General features: G+C 41.1%; 2 protein-coding genes across 7 annotated transcripts in view; one reads left to right on the top strand and one right to left on the bottom strand.

Moving 5' to 3' along the window:
- ACVR2A (activin A receptor type 2A) overlaps positions 1-4,027 on the top strand; it is a 70,149-nt gene extending 66,122 nt beyond the window's left edge. For both annotated transcript variants that reach the window (XM_074828513.1, XM_074828512.1), the window contains one exon: positions 578-4,027. In XM_074828513.1, the coding sequence (XP_074684614.1) occupies positions 578-772 (195 nt within the window). In that variant the 3' untranslated portion in view covers positions 773-4,027. The remainder of the gene's footprint in view (positions 1-577) is intronic.
- On the bottom strand, positions 2,482-25,053 carry ORC4 (origin recognition complex subunit 4). Of its 5 annotated transcripts, XM_074828515.1 has the most exons (15): positions 24,984-25,053; positions 23,522-23,593; positions 21,105-21,181; positions 19,279-19,369; positions 16,712-16,787; positions 16,227-16,312; positions 14,065-14,113; positions 13,419-13,570; positions 11,409-11,582; positions 10,989-11,075; positions 6,821-6,929; positions 5,991-6,086; positions 5,837-5,904; positions 5,187-5,424; positions 2,482-2,615 (listed from the first exon to the last, which is right to left on the bottom strand). In XM_074828515.1, the coding sequence occupies exons 2-14, from the start codon at positions 23,591-23,593 to the stop codon at positions 5,236-5,238; spliced, it is 1,326 nt and encodes a 441-aa protein (XP_074684616.1). In that variant the 5' UTR covers positions 24,984-25,053; the 3' UTR covers positions 2,482-2,615; positions 5,187-5,235. The 5 variants fall into 5 exon arrangements, with proteins under 5 accessions (XP_074684616.1, XP_074684615.1, XP_074684619.1 ...); XM_074828514.1 differs by lacking the exon at positions 2,482-2,615 and having other exon boundaries at positions 3,721-5,424; XM_074828518.1 differs by lacking the exons at positions 2,482-2,615; positions 24,984-25,053 and adding an exon at positions 24,352-24,960 and having other exon boundaries at positions 3,721-5,424.

Raw genomic sequence — 25,053 nt, 5'->3', positions numbered from 1 at the left:
AAGAGCCTGCTTTCCTGGGCTGGTTTATGGCTAGAGGCTCACAGTAATGCCACTGCTTCTCCTGAGCAGTGTTTGCTTTGTTATGTTGTTTTTGGTTTTTTTTTAAAAAAAAAAAGGGTTGTTAGAAACAATAGATGACAGTGTCTGCCTGCAAGAAAAATGAGGGTGTGTTACCATCTGCTCCCTGGCATTAGCATATTGCTGTATTAGCTGAGTGTTACTGTGGAGAGAAGTTAACTCCTGTCAGATACAAACCCCCTTTTGTGCTGTTTGGTATTTTTTTCATTGAAGTCTCCGACGATCGCTGAAGGACTTGACCCCTTTCAGAGTGAGATCTTTGGAAATCCCCTGGTGACTCTCCCAGCAGCCTCCAGCGCTGCGTGGCGAGGAGGATTTCCTCGCTGGTGTGTGTATTGTTTAAACAGTGCCAAATAAATCAGACACGCTGGGCTCCAAAACAAACACAGCGTTAAAATTGGTTAAAATTGGGCAAAGTTTCTCTGAGAATTGCCATCCTGGTCACGCTTGCTGCTGACTCTGTGCCCCTTCTTTCTTTCTTGGCTTTGTTTGCTGGCAGGGAATGGCGATGCTCTGCGAAACAATAGAGGAGTGCTGGGATCACGACGCGGAAGCCAGGTTGTCAGCGGGTTGCGTAGAAGAACGGATTATTCAGATGCAAAAACTAACTAACATAATCACGACAGAGGATATCGTGACTGTGGTCACAATGGTGACAAACGTTGACTTTCCTCCCAAAGAATCCAGTCTATGATAGTTGCACTGGTCACGGCACTGACCGCCAGGACTCTGCACTGGAGCTGCTACCGCGGACGGGACGCTGATGGCGTTGCTGGTTTCTGGGGGAAAGGAGGAGCGGTAAGTCTCTGCGGAACGTCACCAAGAGGGGTGGGGTTTTTTTTTTCCTTTCTTCCTCCCCTTCCTCCTCCCCACCGTGGATCCGTGAGACTTTTTGCATTCCCTGCTTCCACCCGAAGGACTGAGAAACGATAACGTGCTGTTAAGGAACTTTTACATGAAGAATACGGACCTGTACCGGCTAATCGAGCGTTTTAAAAACTGACATCAGATTTCTTAATACCTGTCAGAAGAGACTAATTCCTTAAATGAACTACTGTTATTTTTTTTAAATCAAACATTTCATTTCAGATTTAAAAAAAGGGTAACTTGTTTTTATTGCATTTGCTGTTGTTTATAAAAATGACTATTGTAATGCCAATATGACACAGCTTGTGAATGTTTAGTGTGCTGCTGTTCAGTGTACATAAACAAAAGTAATCAAGTGGGATATAGCAAAGAGGCTTCCAAGTATTACTTAACCTCCCTCAACAAGGTATACCTCAGTTCCACCTCGCTAAATTATGAGATTGACAACACTAATGAAATTGGAATAATAAATTGATCCATGTTTTGTAAATGATGTATTTCAAATTCACTGTGTTATTTAAAAAGGGTAAGCTACGCTTCATGCCAACAGTAAATGGCCATTCCTAAAGCAGTGTTTTTAGCCTTTTCTTGTACTAGCTTGTTGTGTATAAAGAAATGCTGTTTATTGAAACAAAATTTTCCTTCCTGTTTTAGTTTAAAGCTTTTCTCTTTCCTCCATTTCCCAGAATATCTCATACATTTATTTAACTGAATACTATTTAGGTTTGCTGTGTCTGAGGAATATTTGAAAACTTAAGCATGACTTTTTTTTAATTTTTCTGTGAGCTGTGACACTGGAAAGCTCTGAATTCTTGTTCTTTTTTGAAAGAAGTCTTTTTTCCTATTTATGTTTGTGACCAGGTCTGCCTAGTGTGTTCTCTGTTTCACTAAACAGGATGATGCAGTGGGTTCTGTATCACTGTTTCAGGATCACCTCAGGAAGCTCAGTTACCCCAAATCCCTCCCTCTCTGCTTGGAGATCTGTAACTTCCCTCGACTTAAAGCTTGGTGCCATCCTGTCAGAGTCCTCCTTAATGGCTGCGCCACGCAGGTTTCTCCTAGAACAGAACGAAAAATTCTAGCCACAGATTTCAGATGATGACAAATTTCAGGGATAATTTAGTTATGCTTACAACTTTGAAAATATGCAAGGACTGTTTAGAGGTAACGAATACCAACGTCCATAGCCCAGCCTCACAAAAAAAAAAAAAAAAAAAAAAAAAGGAAAAACATTGAATCTGCTTTCACAACGTTCTTTGGGAGTTTAGGAAGTCATGCCTTAGACTCCAACTCAAGTGACTGGTAGGTAGGTGCCAAAGTGCTTCTCAGAACTAGTTCCAGTGCATTGATTTGCTGGTCCCTTCCCTCAAAACCAAATTTTCCGAACCTCTCGGGTACAGAACCGCCAGGAGCGTGCTGCGTCTTCTGTCATTGTTTTCTCTGTTTTTCCACCGTGCGTTCAGTGTCTTGGAGGAAGCTTTTCCTGGTGCAGTCAGGGGCTCGCTGTGAACATTACCTTGAAAACTGCTCTGGACAGCCACAAGATACTCATGGGTTTACCCGTGCGTGAACTCCTTCATTTCTGGGAACAGTAAGAGACCTCGTGGAGAACCAGACGGAGGGCAGCGTCTTCTTGCCAGGGCGGGAAGGGAAGGGCTGGCAGCGAGGGGCTGTAAAGAGGAAGAACTGTAGTTTGTGGCTGTAATTTTGATGTGATGCTTTCGTTTGGCTTCTGTTTTTAACCCAGAGATGCGACTTTACGCACACGTTGCTGCCGAGTTCTGAACAAAACACCAATCCATTCCTGCTTCACGAGTTGTAACCCCCTCCCTGGCAAAACTGGTGTAAATACAGATGGGTTCCTAAGGAGTTACTCAAGCTCTGATGCAAAAATTGGTCATGCATAAAATGTGTAAATAAATATAAATTTCAGTGGGGTCTAGGGCATTGCAAATGGTGCCTGGCCTGACCTCAGCGAAACTGAGAACCTCTCTCTATTTTAAAACCACCTTGGGGTAGCTCCAGTTGTTTAAATATTGTACCACTCTTAGTTTTCCTGCTTTATAACAGCGTAATTTACATCACTGTGAAAAGGATATTTGCAGCATAAATGCTTTTTAATGGGTAAAATTCATGTCCCCAGGGGTGCTGCGGTTCGGTGCTTCTCCCTGGGCTGTCTTTCCCTTCCAGAGTGTTAAATGTGCTGGGCCAGAAGATGCCTGAGCTGGCAGCACTGTGCAGGATTTGGCCAGAGGGATGCAGGGGGGAAGATTTTGCTGCTTTTTTCCCAGCAGGCAGCAACCAGTGGCCCTTTCAGTGTCCCTCCATGTCCCTCGTGGTGTCCTGAGCTCCAGAGGCTGCCCCTGGTCTGGGAACAGCCCCATGGAATGCCCCGGGAGGGTGAGGCCTTTCCTGGGTGACTCCGTAGCTCCCCAAGTTGTTGAAGTGGGGGTGAAAGTCCTCCCTGTCCCCTTCTTCTAGGCAAGGTCTTAAAACATTGGTGGCGGTGTCAAATACCAACTCTTGGTGTGCGAACTAAGCTGTAACCAGACAGTACTAAGCCTTTCCTGTTCCTAGTAGCAGTCAACAGAAGAAATCGGGTCACCACTTTGCTCTTTTTCCAGCTTCTCTTTTTTAAGCTTTTTTTTTTTTAAAATACATTTATTAGGAACACTTGGTACAAAATGCAGAAAGCTGCACTCTGCGTTCATGGGCAAAATGATTCAAGTAGCATCCTCGATGGAACATCATTTACCTCAGATACTCAACCAGCAGTACTTTTTTTTTTCCTTTTATTTTATTTTTTTAATGCTGTTTCAGTCCATATACTATTCGTTACCTCTCAAGATTTTGGTAAGCAATTATTTTACCTTTACTCTTTGTATCTGTCAGTGTTTTGGGCACAGGTTGTTGTACTACTGTCAAAAGGTACTTGCTGTTTTTCTGCAAGTACTAAAAAACAAACCAACCCCTTCCCCTTGCCCTCAATAAAGTGATTGTTAAATATTGTACAAATAAAAAATGTATACTCTTTCTCCCCTATTCCCCCAGAAAGTTAAAATAAAAAATGTGACTACTCTGAGTTGCATATGCCTTTTTTCCAAGTGTAACACGGTGGGAGAAGAGAGGTGTGGCAGCAATTCTCCAGCTGCAGGGTAAGAAAAAAAAAGGACAGACCTAGCAGTTTAAATCTAGTGGAGAAGTAAAGGCAGAATCTGCATCAGCTCCAGCGTTTCTGGTGGAAAACTCTCCTCTGGTACAGGGTTACTGCTCAGTACCCCCAAGGAGCTGATGAGCTCTTGTCCTTCATCTGAAATTCAAAGCCTGGCACTTTTCTCCCTTCTAAAAACATTTATGCATGTGACATGGAGATGATGGAACCATTATTCTGTTAAAAGTGTTTTGTTTTTTTTTCCAGCCAGCATTACTGCTGCAGTTTGGTTTTGCAGAAGTGATGCAGGACTCAAGCCAGAGCTCTGAGTCTGCTGTAAAAGCAGAGTTTTGCCTTATTTCTGTTCGATGGGGGGGGCTGGGGGGGTTGAAGGTGGTTACTTACAGCCCAGAGCTCTGAATGCTGACACTGAACTTGAGCATGGCCTGTGACAGGCAGGGGAGGTATCACTTCCCCCAGATAAACACCTCTTTGCCTGAAAAAAAAGGGCTCTGCAGGAGCCGAGGGAGGAGGGGCCAAGCAGGAGCTGAAATTTCTTAGGCCTTTTGACAGACTGAAGCCACAGGGCTGCTAAAAAAAAAAAAAACACCTGATCAGGGCTTTAAGGGAAGAGTGAGCCAACTTTGCTCAGGATGGAGGAAGCCATCAGCCCTCCTGCTTCATGAAACATAACCTCTTCACACCACAGTACCAAACCAACCCTCACTCACCCCAAAATGGAGCATAATTCTAACATGCTGCCTTGAAGGGTGTCTACCTAACCCCCCCCTCCTTCCCTGCTGAAGCTAGTTGTGATTAAAGGTTTAATTAAGGAAGTTTTCTTCATCAAGTCAAATTTGAGAAGAAAAAGTACATGAAGTACAAGCTTTGAACTGCGTTAGAGGGATTTGTCCTTCAGCACCCAGCGTGGGACCCTGCACCGGCAGCTACCACGGCCTCACCCCGCGAGGGAGGAGCAGCAGAGAGTTACTCACAGTAGCCGCGAGATGACAACAGCACTAGAGCTCTCCTTAAAACCCAACATTCCTGATCCGTCAGTGAAACAAGCTTCTTCCAAAAATTTATTAACCTGGGGGAAAACCTTGCATCATCGGGAGTGCAGAAGCGATGGCCGAAGCTCAGAGCCAGCTGAGCGAGGAGGCCGCCCACTGCTTCACGTCCGTCGGGCAGTTGGGATACGCCTGCAGAGCATCCATGATCTGATTGTTGTCCAAGAGCAGGTTCATGAGGAGATACTCTCTCTGAGCACGTACAGACGGTCTTTCTATCGGTTTTACTAATTCCAGTTGTAGTAAGTGTTCAAACGCCTAAAAATGAAAGATAAAAAGTAATTTAGGAAGTGGAATATCACATCACTCCGGGCTGTATTGCTCATTTTGAATGACCCAAGCTGCTGTTTTGACAGAAACCTGTCAAATCCAGGGAGATACTAAATGCCAGCTCTATTTTACCATAGCTTTTCTTAAAAAAAAAATAGTATTTAAAATCCAGCACATGCATAACTGAGTGGGAATGACTCTGTCCTGCAACAGGGCCCCAACAAACATCTGCTTCAAAACTGAAATACTGGTTTTTGATTCAGCTTTCAGCACCCCAAAGCCCCCAGCCTTGGTTCTAGGGCTGCACATGACTACTTGAATCTGTGCACCAGGGAAAAAAAAAAAACAAACCAGAACATCTAAATACTTTACAATTAAGAAAATAACATTTCAGACTCACCTTCATGACAACTGGCTTTTCGAAGTTGTACATCGAATGCGCCTTCCTTTGTATGAACTTCTGGAATTCTATAACAGGAATAGGGGGAAAAAACCCAGTTAGTTAGGGGAAAGTAAAAGATGTAGGGTTTGTAAAGTTGGTGTATTTCTCTCACCGTTGTAAACCATCTGGAAGTTAAATGGTTCTCCTTCATAAACATCGTTTAAATGTTTCATAGCTATAATTAGACAGATTTCCAGGACAGACAAACCTAGAGGGAAAGACAAGAGCTCTAAATATTTCTCTCGAGCATATCAGGAAGACAAGCAGCTCACATACTATTTTTATTCCTCTATTTTTACATGCTGTAGGCCTCACCTATTTGTGTTACAGATCTTCATAATATAAAAAAAAAAATCCAGAATTGGAGGGGCTAGATAAGCAAACATTTGTTTTCCAGATATTTGAAGCAAGAATGTTAGGAAATGGGCTGCTTCCATCAAAAAGCAACAAATTTCAGTATAAAGAAGAGCCAATTGTACAGCATGACAGGGAATTTTCAGTAGCACCAAGACAATCTCCATGCTGCTGTTGCGGAGTGAGCATGGGGAGGTTATTCACTACTCAAGAGCTACAGAAGTGACAGTCCCTGGGCCTGAGGAGACTTTGAGAAGCCCGGGGCCAAGCCAGACCGAAGCCTGGGAAATGTGGGAGCTGTAAAGCAGCCCGGAGCTCAGTCAGCTCTTCCTGCTCAGGGAAGCGGTTCCTCCTGTAAGGATACTCACACTGAGTATCATCAGCAGGAGCCGTTTCTTTCTTCTCCCTGTTTGCACAGGTTCCAAATCGCTTATCAGAGAAAACTCCAGCGTGGAGGAATCCCCCCACAGCTCCTCCCAAGGGGAGACACGGCCCTGTACACCATCTCCAGCACCAGGAGAATTTCAGGAAGGGACTGGACACGTTCCGTGCTCCTAAGGAACATTTGGGGACAGAGCTGAACTTTACCGTGTACAATATTGGCTCTCGAGTCCATTCTGTGCTGCCTGCTTGCCTCCTGAAGATCTGAGGCAGTGATAAGCGGGTGATGCACGGTTACGTTACTCACAGCCAGCATCTAAAAATAAAGCAGAAGACTTTTTTTTTTTTCATTTCATTACTAATTACCAGACGTACTTTCTGCTTGGGGAGGGAATGCAGAACACATTTCCCCTGGAGTCACCCACTGGAAACATCAATGAACAAACCCAACACATGGTAGGCCCACACGGAAAACCTTGTAAATAGCTGGTAGCTACAACCTCACTTTGCCAGGAAGGTTTTCCAGGCTTAAAACTTTCAAGCCTCCTCACTAGAGGAGATAAACACTCATTAAGGTGTTTATATTAATTTCAGTGGATTAGCATATTTCAGTGATTGCTGGAAGAATGATTTACAGCTGTTTTAAACACACCTCTGTACACAGAGCTACAGCGCTCCCATGGCCCGGAGTGCTGAGGAAGTGTCTGCGGGCAGCTCTCAGTTTGTGGGAGAGGAGCTGCCCTGTCACAATGTTTGCTGAAAGCTCACCTAGTGGCAATTCGAAGCTTTAAATCTTCACAGAAAGTGAGTTTTGAACAAACGTGAAGTGTTGATCTGCTCAAGGATAGGGAGGCTCTACAGAGAGATCTGGTCAGGCTGGAGCGATGGGCTGAGGCCAACTGGAGGAGTTTCACTAAGCCCAAATGCCGCGTTCTGCACTTGGGCCACAACAACCCCCAGCAGCACAGGTCTGATGGGGAGCAGCTGAGGGAACTGGGGGGGTTTAGTCTGGAGAAGAGGAGGCTGAGGGGAGACCTCATGGCCCTCTACAACTCCCTGACAGGAGGGTGCAGAGAGGGGGGATGAGTCTCTTGAACAAAGGAACAAGCACCAGGACAAGAGGGAATGGCCTCAAGCTGTGCCAGGGCAGGGTCAGACTGGCTCTTAGGAAGTATTTCTTTGCAGAAGGGGTTGTTGGGCGTTGGAATGGGCTGCCCAGGGCAGGGGGGGAGTCCCCATCCCTGGAGGGGTTGAAGAGTCGGGTTGACCCAGCGCTGAGGGATATGGTGGAGTTGAGAATGGTCAGTGTGAGGTTCATGGTTGGACTGGAGGATCTTCAAGGGCTTTTCCAACCTTGATGATTCTGTGGAGTTGATAAGTAGGGAGTTAACTGGCCTCTTCTGACACCATTCTTCCAAAGGTGTCAGTGATCCATGAGCCATTACAGGGCAGCAGTGACCTGCACCTGAAGTACCTGTCTTGTACTTTGTAGTTTAATACTCATCAACAAAAAAAAAAAAAAAAAAAAAAGAGGCATTTAGTAACTGCCTCCTACTTTCGCAGGTCTGTGTGATGAAAACCTGTTCATTTCATCTGCTTAACGGAGGTTTTTGCACCAAGAACATCCACTGCTCTCCTACCACCAGCCTTTTCCAATCCTTTTTCTCTCCTAGATGTCCAGGTAACAGCCTGAAAAAGCTGTGCCGTCATTCAGCCTTCTAAAGGTACAGAGTGAGGTTTTGTACGTTGTACTTCCCTTTGTAAAGGGAATTTGGACAGGGAAGGAAGGGACAGTGAAGCAACGACAGCCCCAAGTCGCTAATGGATGTGCAAAATGGAAAGAAGTGGAGGAAAAAGGAACAGGTAACCGGCCATGCAGAGCCTGAGCACGCAGCATCCTCTGCCTCAGTGCCTGCAGAGGCAGACAAGCAGCTGAGGGGGTAAAATCACCCACCCCAGAGAAACTGTGGTGAAACAGCATTTACCAAAAGCAAAACTAGATTCTACCAGCTCAGTTATGAGCTATCTAGTTCAATTTACATAAAAAGTAAGTCATTTTACTCTGCTAAAAAGCTTGTTCAACTCGTTCAAGGTTTTGCACAATACCGTTTAGGGTACCGCAACATGAAACAGGCACTGAAAACCCACGTGTTCATCCGACAGTGCAAGTGGTGGGGAGCACTAAACGTAATTTAAAAGTAGCTGGGCACTGAAAACAAGGCTTCGCCACCAAAAAGCGGATAATTAGCAAGAGTAGCTCCAGTTCTCACCACCACCACGCTGCCCATCACGAAGCTTCTCACCAGCTCAAAGGGCAGACTCCCACAGGTTTTCAAAATTAAAGACGAATTCATCCTGCCAGGCAATTAATCCACACTTCAGCTAATACAAAAGAATTACAGAAGGGCTAGAGTCTGTATTAGATACTTTTATGAGCAAGATGACTTCAGAGTGAAAAAGCCCCTTTCTAAAGGAAAAATTCAGAACATGCTGAAGAAAACAATTAGGAACTTCAGCCTCAGCTCTGACACACCTTGGAGCTCAAAGGGAGGCTCCTCAGCCATCGGCTCTTTTGCTGGCATTCCTTCAAGCCACTGAGACAGAACTGGGTGCCCCTAAACTAGAAATAATCTGTAATCTTGTACCAAACTCAAGGAAACAGAGGGCTACCAAAGAGAGGACTCTGATCATGCTCTGGGTTTCAGAACTAGCACAGAAAGGCTATAATCTCCTTTTCAGAGCAGCAGTAAAAGCAGCGTTGGGAAAAGCTGTCAGCACTGAAGGGTCCAAGAACAGCCCCACCGCGGAGCCGGAGGTTAGAATCTGAATATTTACACAACACAAGATGAGCAGGTAGGTTTAGTGGGCTTTTCACACTGACAGAAGCTCACAGATATTTTAAGATGGTTAAATAAGTGTTACTTATCTTCTGTAATGAATGTTACTGCGTTTGTATTAACTGTGTTAAGAAACAAAAATGAGGGGGACAGATTAGAAAAAAAATAAAAAGACCCTCCAAGAGAGCCTGACCACACATTAAGCTTCAGCTCGTCTGTCGTGATAGGAGGAAGCTCACTGTCAGCATTTCCTCTCCTCCTCACTGCACACAGAAGCCTTCCCTCAGGTCCCAGGGAGGCAGCAGCCGAACGTCCCTGTCCCCCTCTCCCCTGAGCTAACTGGGAGACGCTGAGGTTACGCGTCAAATTCTGAAGGCTTCCTCAGGCCCCTGATGCCAGCTAACATGGTCATGTGGCAGAGCTGAATTAACTCCTGTCTCAGTATTTCTAGGAATTAGTAGCCTCAAGCTTCCAGCACCTCAAAATTTAAGAGATTTAAGATCTCATTTCCAGTAATGGCTGAATTCAGGACAGCATCTGGGCTACCTGAGCTGCCCCACACATGAAACCAGCTCTGGAGAAAAGAGGTGCCTCATCATACAGTTCATAAAGTGATTTTATCTGATACTCTGCCTAAGAAGAAATTGGAATTGATAAAAAGAAAACAAAAGTGTTTCCTCTGCGTGAATAACAAGACTGTTGATACACGGGGATGCTCCTACTGAAGAGGGATCCAGGAGCAACTAATCCAGAAACACGAGTGATCTGTGCTCAGGAGCATCGTAGCAGGAAGGAAGAGAGGAAAGAGGGATGACAACAACAAATATTTTAGCTCTAAGTGACAGTTACTCCAAACGCAGCACCGTGTGCTTTTATATCAGAAGTACATATGCCTACACAGGGAGTTACTCAAGAGTAGCTGTGCTCAACAGGCCAGGAGCACAGACAAACCCAACAGGGTCAGGAGCAGCACGAAGCAGAGAGCCTGAGGTGATGCAGGAATACAGTAAGAAACCACAGTAAAAAAATGGCACAAAATTTATTGATCTTTGAATATGACAGGCATGGACGAAGAGAAGCAGGTTTGGTATAGCAACAGAATTAGTGAAAGAGGAGGAATGGAGGAATATTTGGCTGCAACAACAGACTAAAGGGTAGAAAAAGTAGGTTTCACTACAAGCCGTTTTCAGGATTCACCAGCAACCAAAAACAATCTCAGAAAGGAAAATACATTGTGAGAATATTTTGCCTACAGTTTTGCTTTATAAATGGAAAGAACTTGGCAAAAGTTATTTTAAATACCAAAAGCCCACCACCACTTTAATTAAACAGTACACCCTGTAACTGCTACTGAAACTGGAACTATTCAAATTCATTAATAAAGCATGGACTGATAAAGCATGTGAGAAACCAGCACTGTCAAAAGCCCACTGAGTAAAAAGATGTTTCAAGCAAAGCTCAGATAACTGCCTTGAAAACCACAAGTTTACTGACTACTGTAAATCAAGAAGATGATACATACATATCGAAATACATACCAACAGCAAATGAAGTGAGCGCAGATCTTTAGTGTAGTGAAAAAGGTTCTGCAGCGTGTCTTGCACAGTTTTATCCTCTGGGAGACGCTAAAAAATAAAAATTTAAGTGGTATTTTAATCATCTCAGCAGATCATTTCACGCTTACCCCAAAAAAAATAAGGTAGCTAACTTTCAGAAAGAGCTCGGCTTACGCTTGACAATACAATTCTTCATGTCTAACCTTAACTTGCTGGTCTTTTTTGTGGCACTTCTAATTTTATCTCCAGACTTCAATAAGCAAATATTCTCTATCACGATTTATTCCATATCAAACTCAAATAGTGAAAGGAAATACTAATCTTAGGTAAAGGCTTTACACTTACAAACCAGTCTTACTTTAGAAGTTTTACTAAAACCAAGTATAAAAGAGCTTTAAATACCTGAACATTATTATTCCATCTTTGTGCAAAAGACTCATCAGGAAATTCAGCAGGAAGAGAAAGCTGTTCCTTGAATATCCTAATGTATTGTTTAAAATCAAAGGAATTCATCAAATATATCTGTCGGTGAGAGAACCTTGATTTTACTCTCTTCTCCAAGAGCTCCAGGATATCCTTGTTAAAAACAGTGAAAATAATAATTAAGAAAAGCAGGTGCATTCTTTGCTCCAGTAAAAACTACAAAACACCAAAGTAAATAGTGTTGAAAAAAAATAACAAATTATTAAATTCTCAGGTTTAAAGTGTTCTAACAAGACCTCTGCTAATTATGGTAATTGACATGCCTTGAAATGCTTAACAGCTAGCCATTTACCCCGATCATGTGATGCACTACATCATACAGGATAATTAGTTGCTAGGATACCCAGCAAAATTTCTCCATAGATTATGTAAATATTTCAGTTACTTAAGACTGCATTCAAGATGCTTCAGCCTATCATGGCTCTAGACAAGTTGTCTATTTAGTAGATACGTAGGTTGGCAGCTGTCAGTTCACATGCCTTTTGTCAGACTGGAAGAATCCAGCTTAAAAAAAAAAACCAAACAACTACTTAAGAGCCAATATTTCTCTTTACAGGTTGCCACACAGAACTAAGCAAGTCTGCCATCAAGTTGTTGTTGGAGATACTAGAGAAAAGCTCTTTTCTCAGAACACAGAGCAATGGGCTGATATCAGAAACATGCCAGCGGCCTCATCCCTGTAGAGAAACACAGCACTATTCCCCCAGCCTGTACTGGGGCTGAATGATCACGCTCCCTTTCTAGGAATTTGGGGTGGGCTTTTTGAGTTTTGAAGGGTTTTTGTGTGTTGGTTTTGGTGGTTTTACTTGCAGCAAAAAAAACCCCAAAACTTTAAGAATACTGAAATTCCTCACCAAAAAGAGAATGGTGAGAGTAAATAGCCAACAGTGCAAAATATAAAGACCCCTTTTGATTTAGAAGTCACATTCAACAGGAACAAGTGACTTAAAAACAGCAGCGATCACCACAGCCACGGTACAGCCTCCGAGAACTCTACCTGAATTACATGCAAAAGCAGAGCACTACGGGGTGCTAAATAATGGGTGACGAGGATACCAGCCTTGGGACAGTAACGAGGAGGAAAAAAAAAAAAGGGTTGTAATTTACTACATCCACTATTAACTATTTTATTAACTTTCACAAATTTGCCCAGCTAAATATCACCTGAACCCAATCAATCCCAGATTCAGGTTTTGAGGAAAGATTTTAGTTAATCTTTTTCTTGTCATAACCCAGTCATCTTCACCACCAATCCAGTTTATTGATAAAAATATAAATTTTATATTTTATAATTTTATTAGTACTTTTATTACTTTTATAAAAGTATCAGCTTCCATAGTCTAACCGAGTGACTGCTTCACAGCATACACATAATCTGTCCACACTTCCCTACAATGTCACTGAAAAAAAAAAAAATCACAGTCAGTTTAACAGGGATCCTAAACCCTTTTTGAACATGCTAATATTATAGAAAAAGTGTCCTACTGAAGTGTTTGATTAAAAACTTAAAAAATCCTTGTTCTCAGCACAAGGATTTAAACACCGGAGGTTAATACAAGACTGTTCTTACGACCAGGAGCTCTCCAAAGGGGGAACCACAGCCACATGGATAAATACAGCTCTTCTGTGGCAAGACAAGACAAGACAGCAGCCCTGTGCCTCCTTAGAAATGTAAACCTGCTCCATTAGCAGGAAAACTGAATGCTTTGCAGTTTTTCGGTCATCTAAAGTTAGCTCTCAGCACAAATTTATATATTTTTTTTACCCACTCTCCCACCCCCCTTCCCAATTCAAAAGTCAGAAAAATGGATTAATTGAGGAGAGTCTCTTAGTAAATTAAGGTCCCAGCAGAGGAGAAAACATTCCAGCCAAGACAAAAGTCTCTTTAAAATAACTAAAAACTTTGAATGAGGAAGTGCAGCTCCTTACCTGTCTACATGTAAGTCCAATAACTGTTACCGGAGTCTGCGCTGACTGGGATATATCGAAGAGATTGTAGAGCAGCGTCTGGTTCTTGTGATGAACAAACAAGTCGAATTCATCCAGGATAAACAAAACTGGACAACTGCTAGTTCGATCTCCTGAGATGGCAATTTTAAAAGTTAGGACAGGAACTTCATCAGACTTCCATCTCTACAGCTGTCACAAATTCTGGTTTTAACAATTTACATATTTTCTTTTAGCTTTTCACCGCTACAACAGTCAAAAGAAAAATACACTGAAAAATTGGTAGGGTTTTGTAGTGTTCTGCCAAGCATCATTTCTGGTTGCAAGGGAAGACAGACTTCTATGGCAAATTTTTTAAAAAAAACACTGTTTTTAATAGCTTCTGGATAAAGGAATCCACCCTTCATAGCTGGCCATCACATGCAAGCCTTTACGGCATCAGTTATGTTAGGCAGATGTTTGTTCAGTATTAGGTATTTTTTGCTTTATTTTGTAACCACGACCCATTCTTGGGCTAGATATCTTCATATCACTTGTACAAAGTAGATGAAAAACCACATATATGCTAACTTTTCAGTCAAGTGACAAAAACACGCACAGTTGCAGAACGGGGGCTACTAGCACTTACCTTTCCTTAAAGCTTCCAGAAGGAACGCAAGATTTTCAGCAAAACTGCCCTACACAGAGAAGAAAAAAGCTTCACAAAAGATTTTCAGCATCATTCTGAGAATTGTGTAGCTACATCAAGTTCAGGCATGTAATGGAAGGCCATCTCCTCCTAAAACTCTGCTTTCAAAACCAGTGCACATCTGAAAATTTATGATGTTACTTCATGTTGTACAGCCATAACCTCTGCAGGACAAGGAAACTGATCGTTAACTACATCACTCCCCTTTTTTTCCACTCTGAAACTCCAAACTAATTGCCTCAGACAAGCAAAAATTAGCATCAGGAGAATGTCTACACTAAGCTAAATTTACAAGTAGCTTTATCTTTCCTTACATACTCATTTTCCATCTACACACACGCAAAAACTGCCACCTAATGTGTTGTGCTGAGAGCGATCAGTATGCAGTTTTTCAATTGGCAGCCTGATTAGACAGATGAAAGTGTCAAACATTCATGACAGAAAACAACAAATCACTACAACCATCCTGCTTCAGTCACACACACGGTCCCACTCTGAGGCACACGAGTTGTGAGATGGGAAATAACTGTAACTGAAGACCACAAGCCCTATCAAAGAAGGCAGAAAAGCCAATTTACTCTCTGAATGCGAGTTGCAGAAGCTAAGAAAGGAAAAATTTCTATGGAGAGAAGTAAGGACATTCCTGCAAATCCGTAGGTTTCCGTGCCCGTGTGCAACCAACGGGATTAGATGGCTAAGAGTTTAAATAAAGTAGTCCTCCACAATAACTTAACGGGGAAAATTATAGAGGAATTAAGCATATTTAAATCCAGTTTTGCCTCCAGCGTTTTTGGTAGTGGAACTGTGGACCTTGAGAAGTTGTTCTAGTTCTCTGTTGAAAAGGAAACTCAGTCAAACAGCTGAGCTGAAATTAAATACTTGCTATTTCCTTTTATTACTGCAGCTGTATTTGGGAAAATTTTAGCTCACCACCAGAAAGGGTTTTCCACCCTCTGTATCTAAAATTATTTGGGATAAGTAAGAAAGCAAAGCACAGCCTAAGCAGCAAGCATTTCCAAAAGATAATAAGGCCTAATAACTACAAGCTCCACTTCATCTTGTATTCCACGCTGCCTCTAACCTAGTTCTCTGGTCTCTCTTACCCAAAGTAGTAACATCTTATCTCTTCAGCTTTCCAGATGCAACTGTTGGAAATAAACCTCATCTGTGGAGATTTCACCTTCCTACCCTCACCTAATTGTGCTTTAGCCACCTGGAGCAGTATGACACAGGACTCCCAACTCTGTAAATGCTGCCCATCTCCAAGGCCACACCCGGGAGCAAAGGAGGAGCCGATGCTCAGGAGGGCCCTCTGCCGTAGCAGCAGGTGGCCCCTCCAGAACACTCACCGAGTAACAGACAACCACCAGGCGAGCTCCGATCACCAAGTTACTGCACACTCAAACGGGTGAAAGTTCATCAAAAGCACTTCAGTTATTCTCTTCATGACTGACTTCAGTACTAATGTAAATGGAGTTTCTTATCTTTGGGAAAAGGTCAATAGAAGCAAGTATTTCAATAGAAATTCCATGCAAAATGAGACCTCTAGGAAGCCGAGATCGATTTCCCTATGAACTACAACAAGTTGCAAATATACTACAGATACTGCTTTTTGGCTGGGTAACTTCCTCGCTCTTGGTCTTGAAAAATTAAAGCCAATGTTTCCAAAATACCCCTCTGAACACAGTCCCTTTGGAATGCTTAATGTTTGTTCCATTTAGAGGCTTGGAATTAATGTGAAGAGAGCCTTCCCATTCTTCCTCCTCTCTAAGTCAAAGCTGATGTTTTTTGAAAAAAATCAGATGCATTAATATTGCTTGACTAGCAAAATGTATCATTCAGCACTTGTGCCGCACACACTTGAAGTGTTTGTAAAGCAGGGGCTTCACAGGTAAACGCTGCCACAGTTTACTATTGCCATCAACTATTAAATATTTTAAAATAAGAGAAAGCTTTGAGAAGACTGAGCCAGCCCATCGCAATTTTGCTACTAAACTCTCAAAGCCCATTCAGTCTCAAGTAGCTGCATTCTACAAAGCCAGTTTTCTAGGCAAGGATTTTTGAGGGAGATAAGCAAAGAGTATAATAAAGTTGATACTTACAAAAACTTTATCCCCAATGACATTTTCCAGCTGCAGCTGTCTGGTGATCTCCTTCAGGGCCACTTTATCATTAGTCTGCAGAAGCCCTGAAAAAAAAAAAAAAGATTTTTCATGAACAATTGGCAGTTCTACTCCCCTCCAGGTCATCTCTACAGCCACTAGAAACTTATCCAGAAGCTCCTCTCCATTTCCAGCCTTACAAAGCTATGTCTTTTTATAAAGTAAAACTAAACAGTAATTTTCCATATGTAGTAAGAAGTTACTTAAAATAATCTGGTCACAACTGAACTGATTTTTAACATTTTGAAAATTAAAATTACAGAAGTTCTCTCTATAGAGAGATACCAGGAAACACATTTTGGAGCTCACGGACTAAAGTATCCATAATTGAGGCTAGATTACAATTGCTGAAACCAAAAGTTTTGTTCAGGACTTACAATATATAGCAACGAAATATAACATTTGAATAGTGCTGTATTACTTGCCATTCAGATGAACTTCCAAGAGGTTCTCTCTAACTTGTTTCATTTTTCTGAGCTCTTTTAAAACCCAATTTAGTAACTAGGAGAAAAACATGTAATATCTGTATAAGAAGATTAATGTATTAACAGTAAGTGTACAAATAGATATTATCAGATAGGAAACAGTATGTGCAGTTTCATTAGGTAATAATGTTTGAGTATTTTCAAGACTAAAATACTAAAATGACAACTTCACATTCACTGTCATGACTGTAGCAATTACATTTGTTCATTCTGCTGAATTAATAAGGAAAGAAACTTAAAAATAACTCCAGTATTTTAGTCATTCATTTTGGGGATAATATCTAGGGCTTCTCCCTTAACGAGAAAAAGCTTTACGAGGTTGAGATGTGAGAGAATTTGTCTTGAGTTAATATAGTATTCGGCTTCATTGCTGTAGAACAAGTATCTTTGCTTTAAATCTTTAAAAACACTATGCTTATTCTTTTCCTCTTGAAGTTAGGAAGCATGAGACAAAATTAAATTGCACATAATTGCATCAATTACTGCTTATAAAACTTAGGGGCCCCAAATTTACAGTCCATCAGGAACTTGTATTAAAATACGTATAAATAGATGAAATGTTAACTTTTCATCCACTTGCTACTTTGCTTTTCCTTCCTCACCTGAGAACTCACAGCTCCCATCTGTGTATGTATACACACATATACACTTAACATAGACACATACAACTTTTTGTCTCCAGCAGGCTTTTTTGAGAACTAGAATCTTTCACTTGATATAGAATAAGAAAATCATTCATTCTGCATACATGATTTGCTTGCTTATATTCTGGCAGGAAGAATCACAAATTTTCATCTTCACTATCCTTATGTAAAAGGTTTGGAAGAAAATTTAAACTTGAATTAAACAATAAAAATAGTTTGAGTTTCGGTGATGGGGGGGCAACATGGTGTTTGGGGGATTGTTCTGTTGTGGGTTTTTTAAAAATGTTTACGTTTACTCCAATTTGCTTGTAGTACTGAGCTCATCTATACTTTTCTATTGATAGTCTATTTAGAAGCAGATATGGTTAGACTCCTACTACAGGTGCCAGAACTTACTATATGGATACTTGGAACAAAAAAAAAAAGCTTATTCCCTCAGTTTCTCATGTCTATGCCCAATGAGCAGATGTCACCCGTTCGGGCTAGCCCCTTATCGAACAATCTCAATGGCACCTTAAATACAAGAAAATCTAAAAACTGCTTTCTGCACTATGAAAGTGCTTGTTGCTTCCTTACAAATCTGTAAATCTAATAAAGGAAAAATAAACTCCTGTTTGAGACTGGCAGGAAGTACACAAGTGGAGGAATTCTTATTTGTCACTCACTGGTTTATCAACTCTTCCCCCACCACCACACCACAGTATTTTGGCAATTATCCTTCTTCTGAAGCGTCAGGGGTAACAGTGGAAAGTAACAATAGTGACTGGTTTTGGAATGCAAAAGAAGCAAGCTGTCAACAAACTAGCAAAGTGATTGGTGTCAGCTGTAACATGGATATGTTTACCATCTATTAGTTTTTTTCTATTAATCTATATTTAAAAGCTTGAAGGCCACTTGCTTTAGCACCTGGGAAGACTGCCGAAGTAATTTTTGTAATTTCTTAATCTTGACTACTTTTTGCAGTAACAGCCAAGCTATTTATCACATACTCAGATAAACATAAAAGATGTAGGTGTTTGCATAATATTAAGGTATATAACACTTTAAGTTAGACGACATCCCTTCATATGACTCAACTAACAAGAGTTCCTTTAAAATACAAAACCTACCCTTGTAGAGCTACTCCTAGCAATTTAGGTAAAAACATCCTCCAACATGTTTAAAACAGGATTAAGATACCTTACCATTCTCTACCTATAAACAGCTATGTAGAAATCCACCCCGTAGTCTACTTTTACAGTTTAGGGATGCCTTTTCAGTCATTTTTAGAGCGGAGGCCCAATAGCAATAGCAGGTTAACTTTCAAAGAGTAAGCAAAAGGTGTTTTTCATTGCAAAGATGAACTCTGTGGCAAGAACCACTACAGAATTGTAATAGGAGAAACACTGGACGAAGGCAGAATCTACGATGCAGTCAGATCACTGAACAGCAAATGCCACTTGTTCTGATAAAATTACTTCCATTTTACACGTTTTGGGTATCTGTAGCGTGTCATGAAACCTGGTGAAGACACACAAAGAATTTCCAAACTGATGCATACTCCTGCAAGTCACTGTGAGGATGGACAGGTACGTGTTTTTGTCAGGTGCACGTTCTATTCTATTTTACAAACTCATTAGGAACTCAGCTTTTGAAAAATTTCAGAAGATGGTTAGGAAACTGACTTCTACATACTGTTATGCAACAGAATTAGCTCACAAGAAGTCCTGCAATGTTTTTAAATTATATGTAAACAATTAGCAATTCTCTCTTTAAAAACAGGCAGAGATGAAAATCTAGCTCCAAAAACTCCCAGGACTTCAGTGAGTTTATCTACCTCGTGCTTAATTTGACCTTGTATAAAATTTTACTACATGTTTATACCGCAGTCTTTCCCGATCCTCGGGGTCCAATAACGAGGGCAGAATTACTTTCTCCATGAACCGTGGTTCGTTTCAGCAGTTCCAGCAGATGTCTGTATTGACAACAGCAATAGGTTAAAAACTTCAAACCAGACAACATTCTCTGAAACTATGGAAAAGTCGAAGAATCTTTAGAAGATAAAGAGAAAATTTGATACATTTCAGTTTGCTCTCAGAGCCAAGACTCCAGGCACGCAAAATGTAATACTGGCTGAGTGATCAGTTCTCTTAAAACATTTTAAAATATTAAAACAGAAGTCAGGAGTATCACTAATGCATAAAGTTCTACAATTCTGCATCATGAAAGGACAGACTTCAATAATTATTTCTTTTAAAAAAAAAAAAAAAGAGATTGCTCTCTGTGATACCACTGTAGTTCATGAAAAAGGAAGGCTGGCAAACATATTGAAGGAAAACCTTGACACCAGTAAAAATTAATAATCTAGTTGAATATATTTATTTTGACAATCTTCATAAAACTGATTATATGCTAAATTTAGGCACTCAAAGCTTGTGAATGGTAACAGTGATCCTGAACTTCGAGTTCATATTCTATTCCCACTGAAAAGAAGGAACAAAGAACAACTCTAAATTATCTTCAGACAGACTTATTGCCTTGTACCACATTTAAAGTGCTTCTAAAAACTACCAACACTTCCAATTGTCAGATGTTTACAAATGCATACATTTAATATGCCTTTTTTTTTTTTTTTTTTTTTACTTTGAATATTGCTTCTCAAAGAGTGACAGTCATCACTGAACAGCTGTAGCAAATGCATTGGTTTTGGTCACTATTTGAGAGCTAACTATAGCTACAAGCCCTGACACATCTTGGGAAAGAAAAAATAACAGCTGGGAAGTTCACCATGTTTTCTCTGCAGTATAATTCACCAACAGTGGCGTATTAAGTAGAAGACACCCTGTAAACTGTTTTTCAGAATTCCAATATAAAGAGGGGAGGCCTGTTTTGTAGAATACTAACACCACAGAATTACATTTTCTGACAACAACAGTAAACATGTCTAGGTGAGCTCTGCACATATATTGCGCTACACTTTTTTAATAACAGAAATGTTATTTTCCTTCTTGTAATGGAAAGAAAACTAACGCTCACATCAGGTGATTCCACTTGCATAAAGCTACTCTTGGAAAAACTGATTGTTCAAAACAAGTTCTTTAGATACACATTTGTTATTTTCAGAATTTGACCTGCATGTGTAAAAGGATTAGTATTAGGATAGTACTACTGTCACAACAAGTCCCTCCTTATCTTTAACCTCCACATCTGGATGACCCCGAGAAGTAGGTTTGTGTTAACTATGGGTCTCTACTTCAAGAAACATGATGCTGGCATCCAAGGTTTAAGATTTATTTTTAACACAGCTTACCAGTAAACAGGAGAAAAACTGAAGTAAAAATAAAGATTCACAACAAAAGAATTTAACTTTTGCTTGGTCAGATCATTAAACATAGCCTTAGAATATGCAGTAAAAGTACCCTTCAGGCTCAGAAAAAGTGTTCCATGAACTACAGATTTGAAACAAGGACAAGAAATCCAAAACTCAGAGCCTGGCAAAACAGCAAACAACAGCTGGATAAAAACCTCTTAAAATCTGAGGCAAACAACTGTTAGAAGGGTAGCACCAAGTCATTTAAGCTTGTATAATTTAGAAAAACAGAGGTAGCAGAAAATTCTGACTTCACCTGATTATTCTTCTACTGCAGTTAAAATAGAAATTACTTAGTATTTGAGTAGAAATTACTTAGTATTCAAATCAGCTCACTCACCTGTACTGATGGTCCATCCCAAACAGTTTTTCAGGAGCATGATGGTGACAGAATCTTTCACGTAAAATTTTTTGCACCTACAGATATAACACAAGACAGAAAGAATGCCTGGTGCTTCAAATGCCAGAATATACCAATAAAGTAACAACTGCAGTAAAATAATAGCAAAATATTCACGTTCCTGTGGTGTTACAAACACTCTGTAACATGTAATTTTTAATTGTGATCAATGATACAGGGGTTTTGAAAGTAAGAATGAAGTTGCAGTAGGCAGAGTATTTAACAGACTTTTGTAGCAGAAAAGAGAAAATTCAGTTCAATTATAGTGATATATATCTTTGGTCCCTTCTGCCACAGCTTCTTTCCTTCATCCCCGAAGGGATGTTATACTTGTCACCAAAATTAGGTCAGTAGTTCATCTAATTCATAGTTCTGACTTCTTGTGTAATACAGGCAAGAAAACATTTACCAGCTGACTTAAGTAAAACTTAACTCATTTAGTGATTTCCCCAAATCCTCAGCGAATACACTTTTTGCACCACAACAAGGTTGCAGCCTACCACCTGCAAACATTGGAAAGTATCAAATTTAATTTCTTTGAAGATTTAATTCAGATACCTTGTTCCTAAAAGTTTGGAAGGGGGGGGCAGGAAGTAGTACAAAACTGAAGCTAATATATTGCTTACAAAGGATGGAATGAAATCTATCCAGATTGATTCTTAGATGAAGTCCTGATATCCTTCAAACTGCATAGTGAATGCAACTATTTTAATTATTATTTTGGATGTACTGCTTTGGATATCTTTAGATATACGTCAGCACTGACTACCAGTTTCCACATTGAGAACTGTTACTTAAAATTGTATTTTCAATTCCCAAACAGCCAACCTGCAGCACTACAGCAGATTTCTTCCTACTACTTGACCAGCAGCATGCAAACTGGACAAACCCAATTATTAAGAATTTACAGGACTCTATGCTACCTTCTCCCCACCCCTCATATAACCCCTCCTAAAACACCTGCATACTCCGTCCTTTTAAGGTGCTTGGTGTTCAATTTAAGTGTTCATTGACGAAGAATTGCAGAGATTAAATTGCAAACTGTCAATGAAGTGATTTTCCTTTAAAAACACATTTGAGCACCTCGCCTTTTGGTCTAAGTGAACATCCATTTGACCTAAAAACTAGTTAGACCGTTACCATGCACATCTGTGTCACTGCTTTTCCATTCTCTTAATCCAAGTTGGCTCTTTCCTCCCCCCCCATATGACTTTTCTTTACATTTTTCAGTTACATCTCTTAACCAAGTCCTTTTTCATTTCTCCTGAATCCTAACAAATCATGAGAAAGTGTGGGGTTCTATCCCAGATAAACCTCCACTGAGGCAATACTGTACTGCAAACGTTTTGCCTTTCTCCCACCTTAGGCAGCAGTTACTTGTTCATGCCTAGTTTAGCCAACCAGTCACTGTCCTGGGGTACCTTACTAACAGGCTTTTAGTATCATGAAAATATGTCTTCTTCTAACACTTAGCTAATTTATAATTTATGATGGAATTATCACCATCAGCTCTCAGTGGTTTTAGTTTAAAAATAAACACAGGTGGATGCATCTTTGTGAAGTACTGCTCAGTAAGTCTAAATAATGGATAGAGGAACAAGAGGAATGTATTTTGCTAATAATTCCAATTTATGAAAGGAATTTTTTAATGATCTGTGCTTTTCTTCCTGATTTTTCAGTTACATTTTCTTCTACTAACTTCTTAATGATTTAACTTTCAGATTTATTCTGCTTTAATGCATAATCTATCTGAACAATCACCATTGTTCATTCACAAGTGAAAAGGTTTTCCTCCTATGGAGGGATTTCATAGGTAAATGAAGGAAAGATATTAAAATATAAGAAATCACTGAACCAGAGATAATTCACTACAAGATGAATCACAGTTTTGAAGTAGCCACTTTGAGAAAACAGAAGAATAAAGCTTAAAATAAAAACTGAAAATGGATTTGGCAGCTGCTATCCTGCCTAGCCTAGGCTGTTAAAAAAAGTCACCTAGACTCTGATTCACCCTACAAGCAGGAAGATAAAGAATGTGACTAGATAAAAATAGATTTATGCAAATCTGGGGCCACAAATGGCTGTAAAAGCGCAAGACCATCTTTACCATTTTTATTAAGACTCCAAAAAGTAGATCATCGCTATAACACTGGAAGCAAGCAAACACCAGGTGAGAAGCTGGAAGAAATACAGAACATAAATATAAAACCCATTTGTAGTCCTAGAATTTAAATCAAGTATCTGTACGTGCCCTTTTAACTGGTCTAGAAAAAAAGCTATAGAATGACAGGGATGTCAAGAGGATGGAAAAGCTTCATAGCTTATAAACAAAGCCTGCTAAAAAAGATGTTACTAACCTGTGAAATGCATTCTCCATTGACCCCGCTGCTCTCCTTCAACTTACGTTTACTCATTGCTGAAGCTTTCATCTTTAAATAAGAAAAAGAATATAGAGGTTATACTAAATAACATTCCTTTTAGTCAGAAACTGTACCTGAACGTTAGTAAACTAGCACAGCAAACACAACAAAGTTGCTCGTTTGTAAGAACTTAAGTTGTAATGAACTTCTTAACTGATAAAGATGTAGTGGTTCACCTTACCAGTAAAAAAGAAAAGATTGAAACATTTTTAATTAATTTCTGATTAGATGAAATCCATGTTTACATGCATCTTCTGCACAGCATTTGCTTTAGGATGCTTTGCAATGCAATTCAAACAGTACCTCATGCAACTGATATGAAAGTTTTTCTAGCAAGTTCTTCAGGGCAATGAGGCCACTCACAAGCCCGTGATGTGCCAAGTTGCACTCAGACAGCACGGCCTCACGCCAGCTGGTCCCGCAGAGCCAGGAGCGGCTCAGCTCACACCTTCACACTTCAGATACGTTATTGTGCAACAACCAAACCGATACTCCAGGTAAATTGTACTAACAAGTAACATTTGTACCCCTCTGACAAACCACCGACAGTATTTGTTCACTTCAACTGCCTTTAGTTTGAAACAATGTAATTATGTTTCTGCAGCTGGAACAAGCTACAGGCGCACGGTAACACGTTAAGTCACAACAATTAAGTTTTTAAAGGAACAATTGACAATTGAGCTTATAAGAATAACCACAGTGCCTCTCTAGATAAGCAGCAAGAGTTAAAAACAATTCTTCTCTGTGTTAATCCACGAGTCGCTCACAATTTACGCTTCTTTTAACACAGCCGTTTCCCTCTTCTCCCAGTTTTGCTCCTGCTGCTGTAAGCCAGCGTCCTGCAGCCCCCCGGCACAGCAGCCGTGCCCAGAAAGGACGAGGCAGGCTGCTAAAAAAGTACACAAATAAAGAGGTCGCTACTGAAGTGGATGCAAAGGAGCGCAAGGCACCAAAACGCAAAGCCGGGGAAGCCGAACTGAAGCCATTAAATTAATTAAAGTGGAGCGCGACAGCAACAAGACTACCGGACGAGGTGCATGCCCGTTCCAGTTCTTTATCCAGGACTCGGAAAGTTCCACCGAAGCACCGCAGCCGTCAGGTGCTGCCCACGGCCACCACAACCGATACCACCCCTCCCCTCCCCCGGCAGCGCCGAGCGCCCTGTGGGGGAAGGCGCCGCTCCCGCCTCACCCCCCCGCACCGGAGAGGCAGCGGCCTCCAGAGACCTCCTGGCGGGGCGGCGCGGAGACGCCAAGCGCCCCAGAGTTCGGGGAGGGGTGTGGAAAGGCAGAGGAAAAGGCGATTCCTCCGCACCGGGGTAGCCCGACTGAGGCAGCGGGTGAGCGGCCTGGCCTGGCCTGGCCCGGCCCTCGCCCTCATCCTCATCCTCCCCCCTCACCTGAAGCAGCGGCCGCAGCAACCACCACCCTCGCGCCGCTCCCGCCCAGCTGCCGCGCTCCCGGCAGCCC

Source organism: Strix aluco, chromosome 6, assembly GCF_031877795.1.
Source record: "Strix aluco isolate bStrAlu1 chromosome 6, bStrAlu1.hap1, whole genome shotgun sequence".
Classification (NCBI taxonomy): Eukaryota; Metazoa; Chordata; class Aves; order Strigiformes; family Strigidae; genus Strix; species Strix aluco.
This window is presented reverse-complemented; position numbering and strand designations above follow the sequence as displayed.